At 31.6% G+C, this 26,212-nt stretch overlaps 1 protein-coding gene across 1 annotated transcript in view; it reads right to left on the minus strand.

Annotated features, from left to right (window-relative positions):
• LOC130448276 (ras-like protein family member 10B) overlaps positions 1-26,212 on the minus strand; it is a 204,777-nt gene that overhangs the window by 45,578 nt on the left and 132,987 nt on the right. The window contains exon 3 of the mRNA XM_056785562.1: positions 7,626-7,801. Within this exon, the coding sequence (XP_056641540.1) occupies positions 7,626-7,801 (176 nt within the window). The remainder of the gene's footprint in view (positions 1-7,625; positions 7,802-26,212) is intronic.

Raw genomic sequence — 26,212 nt, forward strand, 5'->3', positions numbered from 1 at the left:
GATATTTCGACTGTTTTCCAATTCTGTGGTATTATGGTGCAAATTTCATCGCCTGTGACATATCAACGGAAAAAATTACTCGAATTAGGTTTGAAAGTATCTAAACATAATTTAATTATAAAACTCCCTGACTATAATATTATTTAACGGGCAAAAAATTATTGTAAACAACTGATCCTGTCCCTACCTGTTTACCGTCCATAAGAGTCATTTTCTTCCATAGATTATTTTAAAATCCCAAAATATATATTCTTTTATTGGTTTTAAAGCCGCACTTTGCAATATTACAGCCCTAGGTTGATTTGAAATCCAAGTACCCCAAATTTATAAGAAATATTTTCATGCCCCATTTTGTATTGATATTTCATTTTATTACCTTACGTTAATTTTATATTTTAGTGCCCCACGTTGGGCGCCTCTTTGAAATGATTTTATGTTTATTTATTTCAATATTATGTATATCGTTGGGCGCCATTTTGTAATAATTTATAAAAAAAATTCTGAAAAAATTTATTAAATTTTATATAACCCTCGTATAGATCAAAATTCTATTGATTGATTGATTATAATACGAGTGTGACTACGGCTAGCTCCATAAGCTCTGTTGGTAATAAGAAACTTCCCTTTAAGTTGTGGAGTTGACAATTATTAATTTTATAAATTAGCTGTATTTTATTAATAAATTTGGATTAAACTTATTGTAAATAATTTCCTAAATTTAGAATAATAATTATTGTTAAACTAAATTTGATTAATTTAATTTAAAAATATAATTCTAAAGTAATTATAATAAATTAAATTTAAACGATATACGGTATGTAATAGTCCAATTCATCAATTACTTAGAGATACATGCTCATTGTTCTTTTATTGGTACCAATAAATGAAATTCAAAACCTTAAATTTATTTTCTCCACTAGTTGAAATCGAAAATCCCCGTTTCTCGTTTCATAAACAATACACACCGGAACCAAACCGCAATATTTTGAATAAACTCCTTTTTCATTATTTTCTTTGAAATTATAAAAAATGCATTATTCTACAACCATTCTGAAAGCTGATTAATGATAGAAAAAGAGGAATTTCTGTTTTAGGTTATATGTATAAACTGACATTTTACTTTGAAATTGATTTATATTTCATCAGATTCATTAATTGAGATAATTTAATAACGGAATACTATTTATATTTAGAAAATTAACTTTACTCATCTGATATTTGAATAATCTAATTATGTATACAGGTAAATATTTAATATATTTTATTATCAATGAATAAATTCTATACTGAAATTATTGATAGTTAATGTGAATATACCTTGTTACAAACAAATAGCCAGCTTGTAAATTTCAACATACCGTATCATTACAATATATTATAGATTAGTCTTCAACCCAGCATGTCTTGCCGTTAGACAATGATAAAGTTAAAATCGACTATTTTGAAGTATTCCATCCATCCAGGATCACAATATATATCTAAGTAAATTGGAAATTTCACCCGTTTTCAATGGGTAACAACACGTATCATCTCTTTGGATACATTTAAAGAGTATCGCAATAATATTGATTCCTTGAATAATTTATTTGTGAACTTTTATCTTTTACCGAAGCTTCACAAAGCTGTAAATAACAAAATACACCTGAATGATGTTTGCACGTTTCAAATATCAATTAGATCTTTATCGATTAGGTGAACTACGCAATTATTTTCACCTGTTTGTATCAATAAGCTGTTACTGATAAATTTCGATGAGATGAGGCTCGTAAATGTGTTATCATCGCTATCGATGAGCATGTTAACAAGCATTCAGCATCGTCAATTTGCTTTTGACTGATATAAAGGTTGTTTTGTTCTTAAATATTTAAATTTTGACGAAAAGTCCCAACATAGTTCAATCACGTTTTTTATAATTATAAAATTAAAAACTGGTTAAACAAATATTTCTGGTAAATATCTGATAAATCAATTGATTCTTCCAGAAGAGTTTAATTAGTTGTGAAGGCTTTTATCCATAGGGTCTTTGTTTAGAAGGGTTTATTGTTTCGTGGGTTATCTGACAAGATCGTAGGTCAATTAAGTATTGTTTGTATGATGTAATAGAGAGCAACTGTATGAATTTCTAGCAAAACAACACGTAACTGATTTGATATTTGAATTTTGTCGACAAGTCCTAATCACGTTTACTATAGTTCGAATTCAAAAGGATTGAAAACTATATAAAAAGATATTTCAGATGTTAGACCCAAACACATTAAAGGAATCTGGCAGATGAGCCTATTTTGATTGGGTTTTTATCCAATAGTGCCTTTGATTGCTTCGTGGGTTATCTGACGAAATCGTATTTATTTTGACAAATTTGAATAAAAACATAAGAATTCGAGTAGATCTTTTGAAACTATATTAAATTAATGTGTAAATGTGTAAGGCGGGAATTTTTCTCCAAGCGACTGATAAGCTGATGACATAAGTTTTGTTAAACTTATTTAAATATCTCCAATAGACAATAGAGGCAATACGAAGTATTTCAATGGCAAAAATTGAAACTGTTCTCCCATCCACCTCAACGACTGATTTCATGAATAGAGAATGATGGACGACATTTTGAACACCTAGGGTGCCACTAATTACGTAGTTAGTTATAAAAGTTGTTATTGTTGAGTATTTTACTTGTTTTATTTAATTAGTTATTCTCAATGTTTGTACTATTAGTTTCACATTTAGATAACGTCATCTAGTGGCGCTAATTATTATGAGAGAAGTTCAAATTACTGCAGGTAGGCCACTGTAAGAAACATCCAGTATGAATTTTTAATTTCCGTTTAGCGAAACAACCTAATGGACGTTTGAAGAAATATTCTCGCCGTTTACACATTTCTAAAGATATTTCGGGACCCAAAAAAATATCGACTTGCGACTTTCGCTATGTTGATGAAAATTCAATTTACTCTCAAAAGACTTACTTAAACTTTTATGCTAAGCAACTAAACATTTAAATCTGTCAAGAGAATTTATTTGTTCTGTTGTTTATGGACAAAAGCACTTTCAAACAACATCAAGTTTATAAAAATCGTCTAAACATGTATTTATTTATAGGAAAACTAAAGAAAATAAGCATGCTTAAGAAAGAATTGCGGTCAATATTATATTTCTGTTCATTTTAAGAAGAAAGTTTCCTTTTATCCCTTGACAATTATCGAGGATTGATAAGATAACGGTGGTAGATATTGTTTTTTAGTTGACATATTTAGATCATTCTTCTGTTCGAAAACTCAGGTCAAAATAGATGTAAGGTTCCATTAACAAACGTCGAACTGCAAATTGTTCGTGAATAAATAGTCCAGTCGTTATAGTAAGTTCACCTCGGAATTCGAGATACCCAGCTGTAAGTCTGTAAATACTTGTATATTTAATGAATAAAAGACAAATAGAATATCGTAGTTATTTAATTTCAGGGGTAGCATTTTATCTATGTGGATCAAGCTTTGTCTGACAAATAACCAACTATGCATACTTACTTATTATTATATTGATTTTGTGAATTATTTACTTATAGGTCCGTGTTTATGATAACTCAATACAATAAGCAATAAAGAAGATAAGCAATACATGTCACTTGATCTCAATTAAGTAAACATATCACATAACATATTAGTACCACAAACTACATAAGAGAAAGACTAGGTTTATAATTTGTAGCATTTAATAACTGGGTTAGTAAATTATCTTAATGAAATACCGGTCCATTACACTACATCATTCCTCTCTGAGAGAATAGACTTCATCCTAAATAATGTAATGTTTTTCGTATTAGTTCACACTCTTTTTATTCATGGGGTGAGTTAATAAACAATGACTCCTACGTTCTTAATTTATTTATACACTATATACTACTTACAATCATTCACTCATAAATATAAATAGACTTTCTTGGAATTTCTTCAAAAGAAACAATGTAAATAAACCACATGCTATAAAAAATTATTTACACTCAAACATCAAACTAATCCCACCATATGCGCCTTCACCAAATTTTAAAATTTCATTGTAGTTGGGCAAGGCCGGCCTACGGACCCATTTCGTGAACTTTTTTGTAACAATAATCTCGTTACCGGGACAATGATTAAGTTATTTGTTATTCTAAGATAGTTAGACTCCTTTATTTGCATTTTAGTCCAGTCATTTAAGCTTAAATCAGGTAAGAATCTCGGAATTCGAGATACCCAGCTGCAAGTCTGTAAATAGTTGTATGTTGACACTCTAAAAGTTGTCTCAAAACCTACATATGGTAGGGTGTAAGCAACTATTAAATTTCAAGATCAAAGTTCACAAAAATCGGTTTTTTGCGCTTTTTTTGGAAATATCTCATTTCCTATGAGTTTTTTGCTACTTGTATTTCTTATCAATATTGTAGAATACAAAATTCTCTACAAATTTTGTTTAAAAAATTTTTTTATACGGTGAACCGTTTTCGAGATAGAGGGCGGGGAACGCGCGGTCACAGCATCACTTCAGGTCAACCGGTGCCTCCGGTCGAAAACGCGCCATATATAGTTGATGAACTATCGATAAATCAATGATTATAAATATTTGTCAATTTTTATTAACTATTGTATTATATTTTATCATTTTTTTCCTAACTTACCTACTTTTTATTCAGTATTAATGTATTTAACAACACTTACCTGCCCATGTAATTGCAGAATTGTTAATGAAAATATAGGAATTATATTTGAATTTTAACCTAATTAATATTAATAACTTCGTACATGAAATAAATAAATTATGAATTAATCTTTTTATTAAAAAATATCATTGAATACATTTATTTTTATTGAAAGTAAAGAAATGGAATAAAGGGTACAAAAACTACAATTTATAATTTTAATCATCTTCTTCCTCTTCATCGTCGTCTTCTGGCTGCTGGTAAATTTCAAACTGGTCTTCATTATCGTCTTCAACGACATTTGTTTCAAGTTCTTCCATGATTTCGGGGTCAAAGGTTCCATCTTCGTTAATGTCGCTCTGATATGGTAGAGCATTGAGACAAGCTTGCCCATTATATTGGCCATAAGCTAAAGAGCATTGCCAGACCGCTTTCCTGCATCCGCATCGCGAACCACAGCCACTCTTGCAATTGCAGAAAATTGTATTTAGCAAATCTTCTGGAGCAAATGGTAAAATTGTCATGATAGGCTCCAGAAAATCGTTTCGCATTGCCCAACCCCATACCTGGGGTTCCAAATCATGTCCTAACCAAGTTTGAACTTGATAATATACACGGTTGAAATGTTGATGAGCAGCTGCACTTGTTGGTGGAATATTTGAAAGCTGCACAGGTTTATTAAGTTTTATAGACTTGACGTAATGCATATAACGAAGATGATCGAGACTTTCCACAGATTTCGGAGCATTATAGACTGCCAATAAGGTTTGAGTTCCACTCTCTAATAATCTCTGGGCCGAACAATTTTCTTCTTCTGCAGCTAGTTCATCCAAATTTGTCAGTTTCTAAAAAACTTTTAAAAATGATTTTTTTCCCTTTTTAAAAAGCGCAGAAGATGTGTTACAGCCACTTAATGCGTGCAGAAATAAAATATGTTTTTTAGAATGAGGATAATTATCAAATCTTTTAGTCGAGTATATCTCCGTTTTTACATTACCTTTCCCAACTTTTTTAAAGAAATGGTACAACCATTGTTTCATCGAAACAAACTTCATACGTTTTTGAAAGTGCAGCAGTTCTTCTCTTCTACTCCATAGCTTTTACGTTCTTACTGTAGTCTGAATATCCGTCAAATACAACAATTATTTTGGAACTGTAATGCCTTTGTAAATAATTCATGTATTTATCAAAAATAATAGAACAAGTATCTTCTTTGCTATAAATAGAAAGGTCCGTAGTGTATATCAGTTATTGAATAGATATAGATTTAATGCTTGAAGAAAATGATAAAATATAATATAATGGCTAATAAAAATTGACAAATATTTATAATCATTGATTTATCGATAGTTTATCAACTATATATGGCGCGTTTTCGACCGGAGGCACCGGTTGACCTGTGATGCTGTAACCGCGCGCTCCCCGCCCTCTATCTCGAAAACGATTCACCGTATAAAAAATTTTTTAAACAAAATTTGTAGAGAATTTTGTATTCTACAATATTGATAATAAATACAATTAGCAAAAAACTCATAGGAAATGAGATATTTCCAAAAAAAGCGCAAAAAACCGATTTTTGTAAACTTTGACCTTGAAATTTAATAGTTGCTTACACCCTACGATATGAAGGCTTTGAGACAACTTTTAGGGTGTCAACATACAAGTATTTACAGACTTACAGCTGGGTAATCTCGAATTCCGAGATTCTTACCTGATTTAAGCTTAAATGACTGGACTAAAATGCAAATAAAGGAGTCCAACCATCTTAGACTAACAAATAACTTAATCATTGTTCCGGTAACGAGATTATTGTTACAAAAAAGTTCACGAAATGGGTCCGTAGGCCGGCCTTGTCCAGCTACAATGGAATTTTAAAATTGGGTGAAGGCGCATATGGTGGGATTAGTTTGATGTTTGAGTGTAAATAATTTTTATAGCAAAGTCTATTTATATTTATGAGTGAATGATTGTGAGTAGTATATAGTGTGTAAATAAATTAAGAACGTAGGAGTCATTGTTTATTAACTCACCCCATGAATAAAAAGAGTGTGAACTAATACGAAAAACATTACATTATTTAGGATGAAGTCTATTCTCTCAGAGAGGAATGATGTAGTGTAATGGACCGGTATTTCATTAAGATAATTTACTAACCCAGTTATTAAATGCTACAAATTATAAACCTAGTCTTTCTCTTATGTAGTTTGTGTTACTAGTATGTTATGTGATATGTTTACTTAATTGAGATTAAGTGACATGTATTGCTTATCTTCTTTATTGATTATTGTATTGAGTTGTCATAAACACGGACCTATAAGAAAATAATTCACAAAATCAATATAATAATAAGTAAGTATGCATAGTTGGTTATTTGTCAGACAAAGCTTGATCCACATAGATAAAATGCTACCCCTGAAATTAAATAACTACGATATTCTATTTGTGTATTATTCATTTCTCCTAAAACAAATATGATGTTATCGTCAAATAGACGAAATTTTCAATGAAATATGAGCTCCAATGGAAATCAAAATGAGACATTTTTGTGATCTGAAGAAAGTTGCTCCGCGGCTGCAAAGTTAATCAAAATAATTTCACGTAAGTTTCAATTTTCTTTGAAAAACTTATGCTTTACACAGGTAGAGATTTCAGAATAATATAGATTCATGAAATGGGTGTCAATACCGCTATTCAATGACCAATGTAAATTTTCTATTTTAACACATCTGTGTTTCACTATTTCATTATTCCAAATGAATATTTTGGGATTGGTATTGAGTTTTTATTATATTGTCAGTATCATTAACGGTCCCATATAACTTGAAACTGTTATCCTCCAATTAATTAGAGTAATGGCATTTGATTCCTTGCATTCCTAATCACTGAAATGAATAATAAGACGCGGGAATTGATTTAAAAACATTTAATGCTATTTCTCATAAAGTAAAATTGAATTTACCTGTATTATGGAAGTCTTGCCAACGGCCGGTGCCCCCAATAGAATAACCTTAATTCTGTCGACCGATTCAGGACTAATCTCGATAGGAGAGCGCTGGTCTTGTTCTTGGCTGCTCTCCTGACCGCTTGTTCCTGAAGTGGCATTTTGGCGTCGCTCCAGGAAATCCAGATCCAACTCTGAAACAAAGGAATGTCGTTATAATAGCACTTCTAAAGCTTCTGCCCTGAATATAATAAACTAACGACCTTTGGATGAAATTTAAAATTAAACTATCATCAATTGAAAAGCGTTTGAAAAGAATGTTGTTTTGGGGGCTCTTGAGTAGTTAATAAGGAGTGGAAACGGTAAAAAGGGGAATATGTTCCAAAACGATATACAAGGGTATTATCTTTATTGTTTAATTCCTATTTTCAACTTTTATCATCATCTTTATTTTTATATACGTTGTTTAGCAAAAATGGAATAGTTCTTTGATCCGATATTGGCAATAAGAAAAATCAACTGAAAAGTAGACTAATCAAGTCATTCCTAAATATATGGAAAAGATGGAGGAGCGACTCGATATTAGTCGTTATTAGTTATAATTATACTGGTAACTTGAAATAAAAGCTATAGAGAAGTCAAAGAGAATTATTTGGCAGATCTAATATATAGATAGAAGATAAGAAAAATTATTTTTTTCTTATCTCAAATATGTAACAGTACTTGATCAAATTTACAACATAAAGCTATACATTATTTAGGTCTTTTTTCATCATTTATAGCTTTTTCATTCTTACGAAAGTTGACCATTTCTAAAAAATAAATCTATCCGTGTATTAAATTCCGTTCCAAGAATTTTCGAATCTTTATAATTCAATTTATGTTTTTTTGATATTCCATGGTTCGTTAATGCAGTTTTATTTTTTTTATCGTATTGATGACCTTTTAGTCTATTTTCTAAATACTGAGATGTCTGCCCTATGTAGATACCGTCACAATTAGTACAAGGCCCTTGATTTATAATATTACTTCTTTTGTTTTTTTGTGTTTTAGAATTTAATTTAGTGAAATATTTAGATAATGTATTATGTCCTTTATGACTTATACTAATATTATATTTATTAAAATTCGGATGAAGTCGGACAGTATTTTTGTTTATTGGTTATAATAGTGTTACGAACAAGCTCGCAAAATGGGTCCTTAGGCCGGCTCTGTTCAGTTGCAGTGGACTTTTAAAATTCGGTGAATTCACGCGGTGCCTTCAATCTTTTTATAAATGGAGAACGCGCCTTTGTGTACTTTTTATTATAGAAGGCAGTTTATTATAGTATTTCTTCTAAATAATTTCTATAAAAATGTAGTTTATGAAGCGCAGTAAGTTTTCAATAAATAGTCGTAGAGAATATAACGAATTAGTGAAGTGACATTTATAAGTGAATATAAATAGTGTTTAGTGTGTAAATGAATGAAGAACGTACGAAACAGTGTTTATTAATTCACCTCACAAATAAAGTGTAAATAAATACGAAAAACGTTACAATAGTATATTCAATATTAATGTCCCGAGTGCATGTCAAATTGTCGATAATTTAATTCGCACACTCGAGGAAATTATGAGACAATTTGACATGCACGAGAGGGCATTTTGGCAGACTATTTCCTGAGAAAAATTTAATTTAAAATAAACTTAATAGGAATTATAGGAATTGACACGAAAAGAATAAAAGTGACAAATCACTCGAACCGTGCTGCGGCAGTTACTCAGCTTGCCAAGGTTGGGGTTTCAGAAAATCAAATTATGAAGGTTACCGGACACTCAAATCAGGCCTCTATAAAGAGTTACCTCCAAGTAAATAGTCAACACCACGAGGAAATTATACAAAAAATGCGAAATGACAGTAGCGAAGTAACAATAAGAAGTGGTGGACGCAGCATAGAAACACCATCGTCGGCCTCCAGTAAAGTTGTATATTCTAATTGCATTTTCAATAATTGTTCCTTTTCTTAAAATATAAAATTAAAACCAGATGATGTTTATTAATCCTAGACGAAAATTTGGCACTATTGCAAATTATCGATAATTTGCACTAGTGCAGTATTATCGCTGAAATTTGATCGTTGCTAGGTAAACATAAAATATTGCAGCTTTTTGGTTGGCTTAAATTTTTCGAAGGAAATAGTCAATTTTCTTCTACTGAGACATATTGACGGAATAATTTGATTACATTCCATTTGAAAATATTGCTTGAATTTTCATGCATCTACCTTGCAGATAGCTTTTTCATATATAACCTTTCAAGTAAAACATTGCATACCGGTTGAGATGAAATATAGACTTCATTACCTATGGCATGGTTTATTCATCTATTTCTTGGTATAAATGCCCGGATATTATCAACTATATCTGGAATAGATACTGTAAATGACGATTCCGGATGTTTAACACATTTTGTGTTCATATGACCATTTTCATACGTCTTATGGTGTAACACTTTCAGAATAATATCAATGTTACTTTTCCTAGATTTTCAATTATTCTCCTTAGTAAAAACGAAAATATTTTTCTCCATATAAGTATTATAATCAATATATACCACCGGTCATTTGTTGCTCACCCTATAGTTTGAGTGATACACAACAAATAGAAACAATACGATCGATTATGATATTTATATTTTGATGAACATATATAGATAAGTATATGGTAATAATTGAACTATAGTCTGTTATTTTTCTATATTTGATTTTTTATTCATCGATCTAGATTTGTTTTGTTTTCATTATTTCGGTGTATAATTTTGGCATTCTCTGTAACAATTACAACAAATTATCGTCATCTTTTTGTTTTTCCCGGATATTTCAAAGATGAGAAGTGGAAGTAGAATACTGCTTTCTGATTTTCCTGTCCAATTTGTCCCACAACAACTAAATCGGGTTAAGGTCAGCCACTGTGATGGCGAAATAATTACTTTCAGAACAATTATTCTTTCCAATTCTTACAAATACACAGCTTCGAGGAATGCTTAGGATCGTTGTCATGCTGGAAGATAAATTTTCTTTTCTATCAAGCACTGTCCAAAACGTACTATATTTTCTTTTAATATTTCTTTAAGGCATTCTTTTTTCAATTCCCACCATACACCCAGTCGGCTTTGGCATCTTAAAAGAGATATCTTCACTGCCACTCTTTTAAAAAGGCCATCTCCTTTTCACTGTAGAGGTACTCGAAGACAGATCCCTGATAATTCTTACCACAATACTTCTTGAAATGTTATCTTTGGTAGCAAAATGGCCTAAACAATTTGGCTATATTAAAAAACTACTGTAAGATTCTTCTTATTTAATTAAACAGGTTTTAAACTGTTGAGTACGCTATCCCGATGTGTTCACTAAAACATCAAATTATTCACTAATTGCTACGATAGCTAGTGCCTCATTTAAATAGTATTATCCCATTCCAAAATTCTCGTTTACTGGAAACCTCTAGTTTGCTGCAAACAAATAAAAAACCTTCATAGAAAATGTCTCTATAAAAACAGTCACAACATACTGTAAACAACTCACAAAAAAGATAAAGAATTAACTGCAACATAAAAAAGCACCCCACGCATACGCGAAACTTCAGATTCGATTAACATAAAAATACAGAACTTCAGGGTCTATATCTGTGAGAGAGTTCGAATCAACGCATATTTTTCAATAAAAAACAAATTATATTTAATTTTTAAAATACTCTTATAACATTTTTTCTTCTTTATATACTTTAGTAGGTAAAAAAAAACTCCTATTGAATATTAATCTTTATATTTGTACTGTAGGTATGTAAACCAATGTATCCTAATGAATATAATACAACATATCATCAGTAACGTGAGTGATTATAACCATGTGATAGATACTCTACCAACTTTACCATTACACTTTTTTTACCAAAGACTGTAGAAACAATATCAAATCTGAAAAAACCTAAAAGCTTCACTGAAAACAACAAAAACCCACTGGTGATAACTATAAACTGAATTGGAAACACGTTCAACAAATAATAAATTTGCAGTAGGGTATGATTTGTTTACCTAAATATTCCACGGTTGTCACGTTTGGCTATTTTTTTCTGGACACATCTTTTTTCACACATAACATGTAGATATTCAATAGAACTGGGTTTCAGAATGAACATGTTTTCTTGAACTACGAACAATTTAAATATTAAATAAGCATTAATGAGTATTTTTTGTGATTAATTTGTAGGTGTAAATAAATACAAGTGGATTATTTAATTCTTTCCGAGCATATGATCAAAAGAAGTATATTGATATTCTTTAGGAAGTCATGGAAAACTGAAATGTGATAACGTATTTTATTTACCGTTCCGAGTACAAACTAGATTGTAGTTGTCAAAGAAGCTTCGTAGGAAGCTGCTCATTTATTGAACCAATCTAGCATTAAAATTTCATACTGGACTCTCAAATCATGATAACAATGAAAACCTAACGGTAACACATGATTAAACGTCTAAGAGACTTACTAGAATACAAAATTCCTTTACAGATTTCCGGTTGCATATTCGTAATTTTATTCTTCAAAACTGTTACCCATAAAATGGCGATGGCGTTTTTTTATCTTCTAAATTTTTGAATATGAGTTCCATGGTTATTTTTTGATATCAGTCAATATCCGAGATACATGAATCGAGTATTAGGAAGTTGTTTATTCTACTTTAGATACGAATAATCAATTAATATGGAGCATGTTTTGTTTCTCATAGATAATTATACTATCAATTAAATTAATATGTTTAAATGTAAGTTTATGTTCATGTGTTCAAGAAAACAGCGAGAAATATTATAGCAATAACTTTGGACTCATTATACTTATGCACATAACTAAATTCATTTATCCAGATCAAAGTCCTGAAATTCTCACTGATCACTGTTCCATCATCTTATGAATTACCTTTTAACTTAGATATATTGATGTTTTATTTATAATGACGAATGATAATTAATTTTTGTTCATCCGTACAAAGCATTATTTTTGGAAAAATATTTATTTAATTTCAATTTATTTATGAAGCACCGTTATCATCTTCAGAATACTATCCATTACAACCAATACGAAGGTGTCTACTCAAGTTTTGATGTGAATATGTAAAATCTGACATTGCCATCATAAAGCTTGACATTTTTAATGGTGAACGTACTCACAACGTGTTGTCACACGAGTGATATTTAAGTTGTCCCCAATACTAACCAACAATCGAATGTATGAGTCAATCAAATCCAACAAACGTTGTTCGCACACGAAGCATTTCGAACTGTTTTTTGAAATAACTGGACATGTCGTCACTATTTCTTCAGAGCAGCGTAGAACGGTCAATTATGAATAGTTCACCGAAATTTCTTTGTCAGAAGAGTTCGAAAAAATCATTCACCACGATAATCTCACACATCAGTCCAATCAAAAACGTGATGAACAGACAAACCATCGAATTGATAGGTCATCCGTTGTACAGTCCTTGTTTGGCATCCAATGATTTCTTATTATTACCGCAGAAATAAAATAAATTGCGAGGTCAACCTTTTCTTACACTTGAAGAAGCAGTTGGTGCGGTCAAATCACATGTTTTGGAGGTACCTCAATCGAAATGGATAAAATGCTTCGACAACTGGTTCAAACGCATGCAAAAGTGTATCGATCTTAATTTAAAATGTTTTTAAAGACATTAAAGCCAGATCCAATTAAAAATATATATTTTTATTTGTTTATATAAAAACTTAAGTAGCAAGTATATTGGTCCCATGGATGCCATTTCTATATGCGTGGATATACGAGCAAGTCATTCGGCGCCAGGTCATGCAATTAAGTTCAATCTTCATACTGATTGTTGGTCGGAGCATGAGAAAGAAACTCCACAGAAGCCCTTTCCATTCCCAAAGCTTCCATGGAAATCCTTTAAATGATGCTCAACGATAGCCCACTACTCGGCGATAAGTTGACCAATTGTCATCTGTGGTCTGTGAGCATAAGATCGTGAGTTTTTCTTAAATTTTCGCGAATTTGGACACTTTGATGGTAATCCACAAAAAGGTTCATTACCACTCGACATGTCTCCATTTTTAAACCGTGCTGATTACTCGTACACTTGAGTTTTTCTCACTACGTCATCTTTCTTATTTCCAAGATTAAAACAGTTCTAGCAACATTTTTATGAAAAATAAATAAAGTAGCGCTTGTTGAACGATCAAAAAAATACACCACGATATCACATAATAAAGTAATGAGTTGCGCTATATATCATTTAGCTGAAGAAATACGAGTACTACAAAATTTGTATCCAAGTCAATGCCATTGCGGTTATTATTGAGTCCCCGTAGAACATGAATGTTTGTTTATAATTATTGAATAATCACATTTTCAGTATCATTTAATTTACAATCATACCCGACATAGTGTTACTAACGATCTCCGATCTTAGAAACTCGAGAGATTGGAAAATATTCAAGACTGAGAACAGCCATACATAGTTAGCATTTTGAACCTTTTTATAGATCATTCTAGTTGAAAATGAAGTGGACCACTTGGTTATCATTCAATCTAAATTAAGAAGTCACATAATCTGGTGACAAAAATTGAACTGCCAGAGAATAATAAAGAAAATGATAAATAAATGATTTTAATCTTGTGTCCGTACAAAATTCAAACGCCGGGTTTGAGTAAGATAAAGCACCCTTGATTATTGTCGAACGATGAGAACATCAGCTTTTCCAAGTGAATCTGCAAAATAAGCCTCCAAGGTGGAAGATAATCTAGAATATTGATTTACGCTCACTTGTTTTATATTGTATGAGTGAGTATATTAAACGGACACAAATGTTTTTTGAAAATGATGCAATATATACGCCAAATTCTATTAATTAATCATTGAGTAGGGAAGAAAATTGAGAAAGAGAACACGAATTATGAATAAACTGAATTAGTTCTTGAGGATGAATCTCTGTGCAATTCCTAATAAGAATATTTCTATTATACTCTAATCCAAGTTAGTTGGAGCAGCCTCATATACGAGGAGTCTTTATTTCTAATATTTCTGTTAAATACAATAAAAATAACAAAAACATTTCTATCTACGTTTATATTTTTTGTCCATATTTAAATTAAATCAATCTAGTATTTATGTTTATTATTGTTATTCCTTGAAATTCAGACGATGAGACATATGAATTTCAAGAGCTGATTTTATGGCCAAGTACTGAACGACACTCATCACTTCTTAAATCTTTAATAAGTTTAATAATTATCTTTAGATTTTTTTAAGAATCGAACCCAAAACCTGTACTCCCTTTTTTTCTTGGAGACTTTTAGGGATTTACCCTAATAATTTTGATACTTATCGGTCCTGATTTTTTGGATTTTCCATTTTCTCAAAATCCAAATACCAAAATGTGAATACAGGATTGACAATTGTAGAGGACAAATCTCAGAATTGTTTTACGTGCATCAATAAGTGATTTCCGCTTGCCTTGTGATTAGTACTACCAAAGACTCCCAACTACTCTGCTGCAGTATTTCCACTGCTAAAACTTTGTCCCACCTGTGAAGGTTTTGGTACGGCGGCATCCATATCACTAAAGCCAGGCCTCTTTGTTTTCTCCTCTCTCTCAAAGCTTGAAAAGTTCCGTAATCTACAAGAAAGAGATTTTCACTGCAGTTTAAGGCTTTGTTAGCAGTTAACTTATTTCAAACTTAGCCAACCCGTAGGAAATTTCATTGTCAATAAGTCTCCTATATCCAGGAATCTGGAGCAGCTCTACCACTTATTCATTAGCCAGGTCAATAAGTCTCGTATAATTCCAATTACAACTCTATTTCGGTGGACATGATATGCAATTACATTTGTGCCGCTATGCTGTCTGTGCTGATGTATGCACGTGATTCCTATTTTTAGCAGATGGGCCGTAATAAGTTAGGACACTAGCTCGGTCTTCATAGCAGACGCATATTTTCCAAGGCAAATGATATGTCTTTGACTCTTCTTGCGCTGGTATCTAATACCTCATTGTGATCCCCTCTTTTTGTCCTTGAAAGCTTGACATTGAAAATTTCTCAAAATTGTCAGCGGGCTATGAGTATTTCCACTGCTCTTAGTTACGACCCGTACCATATTGGTAGCTTCATCACGTGTATGTCATCAGGTAGTGTGCTTTGACGGCCTGTACGCTGATACTAATCTGCAGACGCCATATACCATAGCAAAAATATTCCGTCAGATGAAGAATATGTAACGAAACATCTACCTAGTTCAATAATATTAGTTCTAATATGTAAATATGTTCCATTTATTTCTTTGAGCAAATCATTTAGGTATATAAACAATGTTTTAATTCTATATACTTTGCATTATATGGAACTAACCTCTTCAAAATATATGAAACACGTGAATGAGGGGTATATTCACTAAATAGTTTACAATTGCTAGCAAAATATGTAGGTACATTTCCAACTAACATTTTCGGACAAAAATACGAATTGTATGATGTAATTTTGAAAATCTGTATTATTTTGTAATTAAAATATTTTAAATAAAGCTTATCCTCTCGACTATGTAGTCACAGCACAACCCGGCATGATGATTTGATAATAGAAAGTTCAATCTTTCTAAATAAATTAAAAACAGTTATGTCTAATATACAATAGTTTTGAATACTGGTTAATCTGATTAGTACAAAAAAAATTCCAGCATAACATAATGCGCAAAGCTTGTCAAATTTGAGCCGACAATTCAGTATACTGGTGTACGTGTATTGGTGGAGTACTGTTTTCAAGTTTACCATGGTTCTTAGTATTAAATAGATGCTAATACATAAATTTTCATATCAAACTTATGATTTCTTCGGAATAGTAGAACATAATCTTGGCTACTAGCAATATTATTTCTGATGGACTTCAATTTCTACTAGAAGGCCTGGAAAAATCGTGTAATTGGGTCCTTGCGTTTCTTCCGACCCCTTGGTTCTCCTATAGAATAACCATCAAAACACTATAGTGCATGAACTGTAGCGTTTAAAAATTATGTATTTTATCTTATGTAACAAGAATCCGACGTCTATGACGTAATATTCCATCTCGAGCTGTTCTTCGATTTTTCCGGTAACTAAATATCATATCATCTCCATCTCATGGAGCGATTATCGAATGTATTGAATTTTCGTTTATACGCGAAACTTTGCCTATATTGATATAGATATAACCTACTGCAAACAAAGGAAAATTTTAAAACGTTACTTCTGGAGCACATTCTTTCCGAGAAACGAATAGTTAAAAATATTATGGGGACAACGTTGGAATACCAAGATATTAGTGAGCGTACCTCCAGAAACTCGTTCACGAATTTTCAGCCGATTTTCATTTTAAATTGGATTTTTCTTAATGAACATAAACAATAAATTCGACACCTGTAATTGCAACTGTATTATTACGAATGCAACCAGAATTGAACTAAATCTTCTTGTCCACTAAATAACATACCCGTGTCGGAAACACGATATAGAATTTCAGACACTTGAACTTCAAATAGTAAATGTCCCAAACGGAATATTTTCTTCGTATATTAAACGGACGTCCTAACTTCGCTCCAACGTCTAGATGGGACTGTGCAGAATTTAATGCTCTATAGGGCTGCCAACTGAATTTTAAAAATTTTTCGCGCTCCTTAGCGGCGAAAATGTGCATTATTCAGAAAAATGTTTCGGACAAAATTTGTTGAGAATTTTGTATGCTACAACTTTGCCATTCACTATTTTTCCTGGAAAAGCATAGTTTTCCAGAAAATGCAAGAAATGAGTTTTAAAATCTTCTGCGCGCCCTCTAGCGGTTTAACTATGCAACGTACAACAAAATGTTCCATGGCAAAGTTGGAGGAAATTTAATTATCTACAACTCGTTTGAGTCAAGTTGACTGGTCTCGTTGTTGTGGGCAAAATTTATCAGGATCAGCGATTTTTCGTTTAATTTGAGTGGACTAATCGGTAATATTGATTTATGGCATTTTTTAAATTTATACGCAGTAATATAAGCATTATTTATTTTGACACATTGATGAAATATGTATGTCATAATAATTATTATTATAATAAATCCAATTAGGATGAGAATTTTCCTATAAATGATATGTGCTACGTGAAACTATCATTGCAAGTTGAATCTCATTGTATTTGTTTGAGCGGCTATAAAAGGAATACTAGCAAAACTAAATTCATTTTAAGTAATTGAAACTTTGTTTTCTCTGGTTTCCTTAGCTCTATCAAGAATAATTTGAGTTAGATTCATTTTTTTTATTTAATTTCATGAGATTTAATTTTTTCACCGTCTCAACTTGGAGTTGACGACTGCTTCAAAATTGAACCTCAAGGAGCGAACGCAGAGAGAAAATCAAATATGAAAGATGTAATTTTCAAGATCAGAATTTAAATAATTAATGTTGATTACTCCAATTAAAACCAATCGATATAGCTAATGTAACAACTAAATTTAAACTTTTTTTGCCGATTCCATGAAAACAGATTTTAATAAGAAATTTATGTTTCTATAGAGAAACTAATTAATAAGTTCTTTGTAAGTGACAACTATTCATACAGATTTTTTTATTTAAGTCACAATTTCTTAATATATTTGAGAAAATTTGAATTGATTTAGAAAAAGAAATTTATTTGGAAGTCATTTTTTACTCACTAAAGCAATAGTCAACTCATATGGAGCTACTACACAAACAAAGTGGCAAAAATATCATGCCATTATGAAACAATAAAATGTTAATATTAAAAGCAGAAGTAAGTAAACATTTTAACAATGCAAAATACAGCGGAAACTTACAGAGTACAATAAGTTAAAAAGATTTCCCTGTAACTACAGCACCTTCACTCATCAAGCAACCGGGCTACAAAAAAAGTTAGCTAAATATTGTTAGATCTCAATGATGAAACTCAAGAAATCTAACAGGAGCTCTATAGAGGAAGAAAAGGGTAGATAACTCTTCTACTCAGCCCAATTTTTCCTGGTAGTATAACGACAACTAACGAACCAATCTGAGCCATCCACTAACTAATCGGCGGGAACAGATGGGACGTCCCCTCTTCTTCTAACAGAACTAATACAATAGTTAATTTCATAACAGCTTAAATACCACTAAGCTGGAGAAGAAGAAAGTCCAACATAGGTAAAAGTGATTGGACAAATATGAAATCATTCAAAGCTTTAAAACTTACATCGTTTGTACTAAAAAGATACTGGATAACCAAGATTAATCCAACACATGATATTCAGCATGTGCATAGAGCAGAGATATCACAGAAAAATCGTTCTACTTCAACTAACCGAAAAATTGTAGCAAAGCCTGGAGTACTAGGTAACAGCTGCTCCTTCTTGGATATTCCGAAAGTCTCTTAATATTGTAGTGTCGTGAAGCTAATAGTTGTAAATAAGATACTATGGATCCAAGTTGTAGATGAATTACTGAACAAATTCATCCAAGTAGTCACACAGTGTGCCAGTTAGAAGTTGACATAATCCTAATCTACAGTTGCAAATTTGATGGTACTATTTGCGACATCATCTACATAACACAGAAATAAGAGTCTGTGAGACATAGGGTAAAAAGATATAGTTCAAAAACTAGAACTACGAGAATCCTAGTATTTGGGAATAACCTCGAAGAATAGACTTTTGTGGAATAAATACGTCAAGAATATTTCAGAGAAAGTTACAACAGCATACAGCACGATATGTAAAAGAATGGCAATAAGATACAGTGAGGGATGTACACCATGATTACAAGGCCGATAATAATCTATGAAGCAATCGTCTGACAAAGTAAACTCAAACACTAGTCGGCGAAAAGACACTTCAGCGAGGCGCAGAGCCTGGCGTATATCTACATTATAAGGACTATGAAGACTTTTCCAACAGCACCAATGGAAATAATTTTAGATGTAACTACATTGAACATTTCTGTGGAAAGGCTTGCCAAACCGTCTATGATCAGGATGATTAAAAGCGAATACAGAAAAAAAGCTTCACGAATTCAAGAGAATATAATGTACTCATTGCAAAAATGCATACCAATATACAATTTTGTAATAAAAAAGGGAACTTTGAGAAGAAGTCCTGAAGTGCTGCCGAATAACAAAAGAGTAAAGATAAAATAAATATTCAATCAACAATTATACCATGATATGGTACACAGGTGCCTCTAAAACTGTAATATGACCATCAAAGATCTAGTAAATACTTCATATACATAAACAGGACTATTTCCTTCGAAAAATTTAAGCCAACCAAAAAGCTGTAATATTTTATGTTTACCTAGCAACGATCAAATTTCAGCGATAATACTGCACTAGTGCAAATTATCGATAATTTGCACTAGTGCCAAATTTTCGTCTAGGATTAATAAACATCATTTGGTTTTAATTTTATATTTTAAGAACAGGAACAATTATTGTTTATTTTAAATTAAATTTTTCTCAGGAAATAGTCTGCCAAAATGCCCTCTCGTGCATGTCAAATTGTCTCATAATTTCCTCTCGTGCGCATTCGCGCACTCGAGAAAATTAAATTATCGACAATTTGACATGCACTCGGGACATTAATATTGAATAACCTAGGCATTCTCACATGGATTTTGACAGAACACTGTTACTTGAGTGAAAGCCTTAAAAAAATGAAAATAAAAAACATTGGCGACCTTAGGTTTTGTGGAGAAGTGAATGAAATACCGAAACACATAATTTCTATATGCACAGAGAAAACAGGTCTTCAGGAAAACTAACCCTCCTGAGGCCATTTCGAATAATAGCATTCACCAATGTTTCTACATTGCCTATGATTTGACTGATTTTCTACCAAAAGGAAATACGCTCTGACACATATCTCTCTTCTTATCATCATCACATTCTCACATGTCTATCTGATTGTGTAAGATATAATTACGATTTATGGGGAAACAATGATACTCCGATTTTCTATGGTTCAAGAGTGTTCTTGTTCTTACAATGATAACACTATACAGTACTTACAACATTTTGTAATGAACTTAAGACTATTTTTTTATTTAGAGTTACTGCAATGGTATAAAGTTAATAAATAACGTACAAATGAATTAGTATAAAAAAATAATATAATTCTAAATACAAAATGACCTATGCCACGCAGTGTATTTAGCCAGCACCCATCTACATTTTCTGAATAGCACTGATATTTTCAATGTAAACTAAACATAACCTCAATTACAAATTTTTAACATTTTAGTGCGATTAGCATTAGTCAACTAAAAATGCAGTCCTTGTAGAAGTATTAACCCATGAAAACTTTCATGTAGTTATTTCTTCATAGCTTGAGTTATCATTAGATAGCAATAAAGCAAACGTGGACAACGCTTAAAACGAAATTTTGAAAATACTTGCTAAAGTTGAATCGGAGGCTATATACTCGTATAATATATCTAATTTGGATTTATGTATATAACCCCGAACAATTGGTCAAACTACTTTGCGGTCTTTCAAGACGAAACAAATACAACAAAAGTTGGTAGCAGATTGAAGCAAATAGTAGTTCCCTGCTACTTTGGGATCACCGGTCATGTAGCAATCGTGGCATTAGAAAAAAATTAATTGGTATATAACTATTTATTTACCTGAACTCACTGGCGTAATTCGAAAATTGTTAAACAAAAAACAAAACATTCTTTATTATGGTCATGTATGCTACACATCACTGCTCAAAAAATATAGTTTCTAAGTGTCCATAAGCTTTAATTGACAAGCCAGTAACCAGCCCCATGTGGCATTCAAAGAGCTTTTTCCGCATGCCAACGATTTTAAACATTAAGATGTTTTTGTTTTCAAAACGCATTTTTTAGATCTACCTCAATCTAAGTGTAAATCCTTCTAAGATTCTACGTGTAGTATATTTCGAAAAATAATTGAACTCGTTTCAATCAGAAATACTTATTTTTTCTTTATCACAACAGAAATATAAATAGTAACCCTCGTATCCGAAAGAAGATAATTGAGAAGAAGGAACTTCACTATACAAAGCACGCTTCGAAATTAAACTTCCTATTAATTTTCATTAAATACGAACTTAAAGACATAAGCTAGTTAATATTAGTGATCAAGTAGTATTATTCAAAATGTCAAATACTGAAATTACAGCAGTACGGATAACTCAAGACCCTTAAGTTACATACTTCTGCCATTTATTGCAATAACTCAAGTCAAATAATGACATTCAGGGAATATTAGTCTGAAATGAATAATTTGAAACGAGGCCGTATTCATTATTTTACATTACGACAATATCTTCTACTGTATACATTTTCTTTATTTGCTAAACGATACTGAAATGACTGCACACAAAGTTTCGGTTTATCTATAATTTGGTCCGTCTTCTATATTTTGTTGATTCTGTTGATTGAAAACTTCAATTTGATTTATATTAGTATTTTGTCTCTAATAAGTGATACTGAGTAAGTCTTCAGTAGCAATGTGCTGAATGAAATTTCTTTTGATCGGAACAACCATCAATATCTTTTTTTGGATCATAACAATTAATATGATAGACATGTAATTTTTTTATAGATGGCAGGTAATATTAAAACAAACATGAAATCTTATGTCCTTCTGGGCACATATGTTTCCAATTTAGTTCATAATGAAATGCTTTAAGTTTATTTTTTAATAAATAAGTAAATAATTAAAGGCAACACAAACATGTTCAACATTGTTATAATATGGGAGCGTAATTATTAATTGGAAAGATCTAATTGACTGCTTAAACATTATTCAAATTTGAGTGAGAAACCTTTTTCCTGTTATTAAATTATTAACTGTTCGTCTTCAGCTAACAGTTGTTTCAAAAGCTGAATTATCTATGATAGTATCTTTTCTAAAAAGGTTTCTCATGTTAACATGTAGTCGAAAAATACATATCCGACAATTTCATTATAAACATTACGTCATCAAATGTTAATAGTATTTCTTTCGGATTTTTCAATTGGTCGGAAAAGTCTTCCCCCGGACTTTGTGGCATGATGACATCGTTTGGTTTTTTGTTCTTTTACGAGGATATGTATTCGTGTTAATTTGTATGTTTCTTGGTTCTTGGTTCTTTTTCAATATTCTATGAATCTTTGTACAACTTATTGCTTAGTTATTTGATCTATTTTCAACTGTATTGGCCATATCTGATTTCAACTCGCTTCAGATAAGCATTCGGGGTAGCTGTTTGTCCCTGTTCACATCTGATTCCAATATACAAGTTATGCTGGCGAGCACGAAAATTGTAGATAAACTCACTTCAGAGGTAGAATCGGGATCGCTGGCATCCCCTGCTGGAGCAAGCTCCTGGAAAGGCTTCTATCCTAGTTTTATTCGATCAAATTTTCAAATTTGCTTCCACTTTCGAGATAGCTGACAGCCCCAGCTGTACTAAGTTCCCGTAAAAGCTGCTACCTTAGTTATTTGATCTATTTTTCAGTTCTAGTGTCCATATTTGATCCCATTTTGCAAATAGTGATAGCGCGATGCAACTTAGCACGAATTTTTTAACAGCACTCGCTTTAGAGGAGGTATCAGGGTGGCTGACAGTACCGTAAAAAGCTCCTAACTTAGTTATTTGATATATTTTTGTGTTGGCATTTGGTGAACATAAAATGGGATTCAAAATGGATGATAATATTAATTGCGTTGGTTGTAGAATAGCTCAGAAGATTATTTACTTTCTAATAATAAAGTTGTGATATTTACACTACACCAACACTCACAATTACAGTGCCCAGCTCACGCGTAACCTAGGTGGTCGCTTGGTAGAATTGATTCTTGTTTGACAGTTGACTTACATTACCTCTCTGGAGACTGACACATAATAATTTCGATATGCCAACTAATTCATTCATTTTAAGAAATTTCTTCACTGTAGATTTGTATGTTTTGTTCATATTTCATGACTACATTTACAAATCTTAAAATTGAAATAACCTCACAAAGCCCTCACACATGACCGAATAATGCATCGTCCAGTCAGCCAGCAATTAACTGTTCAGTTGGAATTTCGGGAACCGTTAGCGATATTCATACTGAACACACTGTTTACCACCACTACATCAAAAGACTGAAAATGAATAGTTTAACCTCAGTCTCTGAAGACGATAACCTGATTATCGAAACGCGCGTTAGATAGTATAATCGTGAGTGTTGGTGTAGTGGTGGTTTAAACAGTGTATTCAGTAGTTAATCTGGGGTACCAACCCACTACACAAAATCAAAAATCGTTTGAGAATTGAGTCCATGTTACACGAAAATTATAATATATATAATATATATATATAATATATAATATTATATAACGTTCTAATACCGAAACAGAAAAAAGATGTTTGATACTGAAATAACTCATTATCCTAGCCTATATGTTATGAAATTCCCTATTCACTATAATAATCAATATATGGAAAAGTATTGTTGCTAAAATAAATTACTGAAATGAAAACTTTTCTGTGTGTCGCATTGCGATAGTTCATGAAAAAGGCATTTTATCTGTTGAAAATAATATCCACAATAAGAGTGGTAAAAACAAAATTGGAACTATGCTAAACTGATGAAGTTTGTTCTAGAGTTTTGGTTGAAAAATAAAGCATTCCATGTAATCGTCCTTCTAGTAAACAGTAATTTTCCCTAATTTAGTGTAACTTCAATTAATCGAATAATTGTTTTTGAAACACCCAAACCCGTCTATTAGTAATCTTATCTGGTAATTCACATACAATTATATGACTGAAATGCACAAGAGAGAAGTATTAAAAATAATTTTTGTAGATTTGTAGAACAAAAACATTAACGTAACCCATCTGGTAAAGTACTGTTAATAAAATGCAGAAAAAAGTATAGAAAACAGTTTATTTATCGATAAACTGTCAATAGTGGTGATATCAAAACGAATTTTCTACTATATGTTTGAAAAAAATATCTACCAACAGATTTTCAATGATGTATAAATTAGCCTGAAGTCAGTAGCGCGTACTTTCAAAGCGCATAATCATAAACAAACTTAAAACTTTCAATCTTCCAGAAATTACTGGAAGATGATCCTGTCAGAAGACTGTTAATTCTGTTTATGTTGAGTAAGGTAAATCAGAAATTTTAATTTGGACTAATGAGAATTCACCTTGATAAGGGAAGGTCAAACTGATTGCCCAAAAAAGTTTATAATTTCACAAGGATTGTAGGAATTGAAGTTATTGAATAATAATATATGATGGAATTTTCAATGGTTTACAGAAAACTTGTAAAAAGAATTAGTACCGCAATTGGCTGATTCCTTTCCTATCCATTCGTACATAATAATATTCAGAATAAAAGCATTGAGTGCGCTTCACCATTTTATAAGACCTGTCATATCATTGATGTTCTTTCAATCAAAAAGAAGCAGAAGGATACCTAATAAATGGAAAAGTCTCAATCTTTCAAGCACACTGGTAGCAGTATATTTTTGGAGCTAAAGAATTAACATGGGAGTTATCCCGCGATTTAATGAAACTGAAAGAACGCTAAACTAGAATTTCTGGAGCCGAAGATGATGTTCATAATGAAAACATTATTTACGCTACCACTACACCAACACTTACTCTACAAGCAAGTTATCGTCTGACACTGAAAGTAAATAGTTCATCTAATTAATAGTGAATAGTTTATCTAATTTTCCTAATGTATATTTTTAACCATTTTTCTATAAATAAATAATGTGAATATAAGCCGAAATAGAAAATAGTAGAAAACACCCGTAACAGAAGGCCAGCTTTCGTTCTCGTTTTTGAGTTATAGGTCCTCAAAGTTTGAATTTCAATTCTATTTTATTTCTATGTTTATTTTGATGATGTGAACTGATTTACAGTATTAACTTGCTAGTGACGGACTAGTCGTAATGGTAGTGATTAAAAAGATTTGCAGGGATGACGTACTCTGTATGCAATTATCTAAAATTATTCTTCCACATCTGAAGCAACCAAAAATGTGCTCTTGCTAGAAATTGATAAACGGAGCCGTTTGGCTAATATTTTATTAATACATAACGTAATATTGTCTTTCACACCTTGTCTTGTTTGCACAGGTACTTTTGAGATTAACCAAAAAAATCCTTTTTCTTGTTTGGATAATTCCATTTAGATACTAGGTATTCTATAAATGCATCCGGTGAAAATGGAATCATTCGTAAAAAAACGCTAGAGAGAAAGGAATTGTTTGGATAGTTTTGTCAAAAAAATCACTGGCTACATTCAAGTCGTGCAGGATTTCAGCCTTTGTCATATTATGCACTTTTTATACGTGAAAAATGAACAGCAGTTGTTCTTTTAAGACTCGATGAACAACTGCTTTTGATACGTTATGTTCTGATACTTTTCGTACGCTCGTTGATGGCTTATTATGGAATGAATTTAATAAGTCCTATTCAGTTACCACAGATGACCTATTTTATAGATGTTTCACATAAATGACATGAGTTTTAATCAATTTTCTAATTGAAGTCCATAGTCTTACATTAGTTGTATCTGCCAA

Source organism: Diorhabda sublineata, chromosome 8 (assembly GCF_026230105.1).
Source record: "Diorhabda sublineata isolate icDioSubl1.1 chromosome 8, icDioSubl1.1, whole genome shotgun sequence".
NCBI classification, from domain to species: domain Eukaryota; kingdom Metazoa; phylum Arthropoda; class Insecta; order Coleoptera; family Chrysomelidae; genus Diorhabda; species Diorhabda sublineata.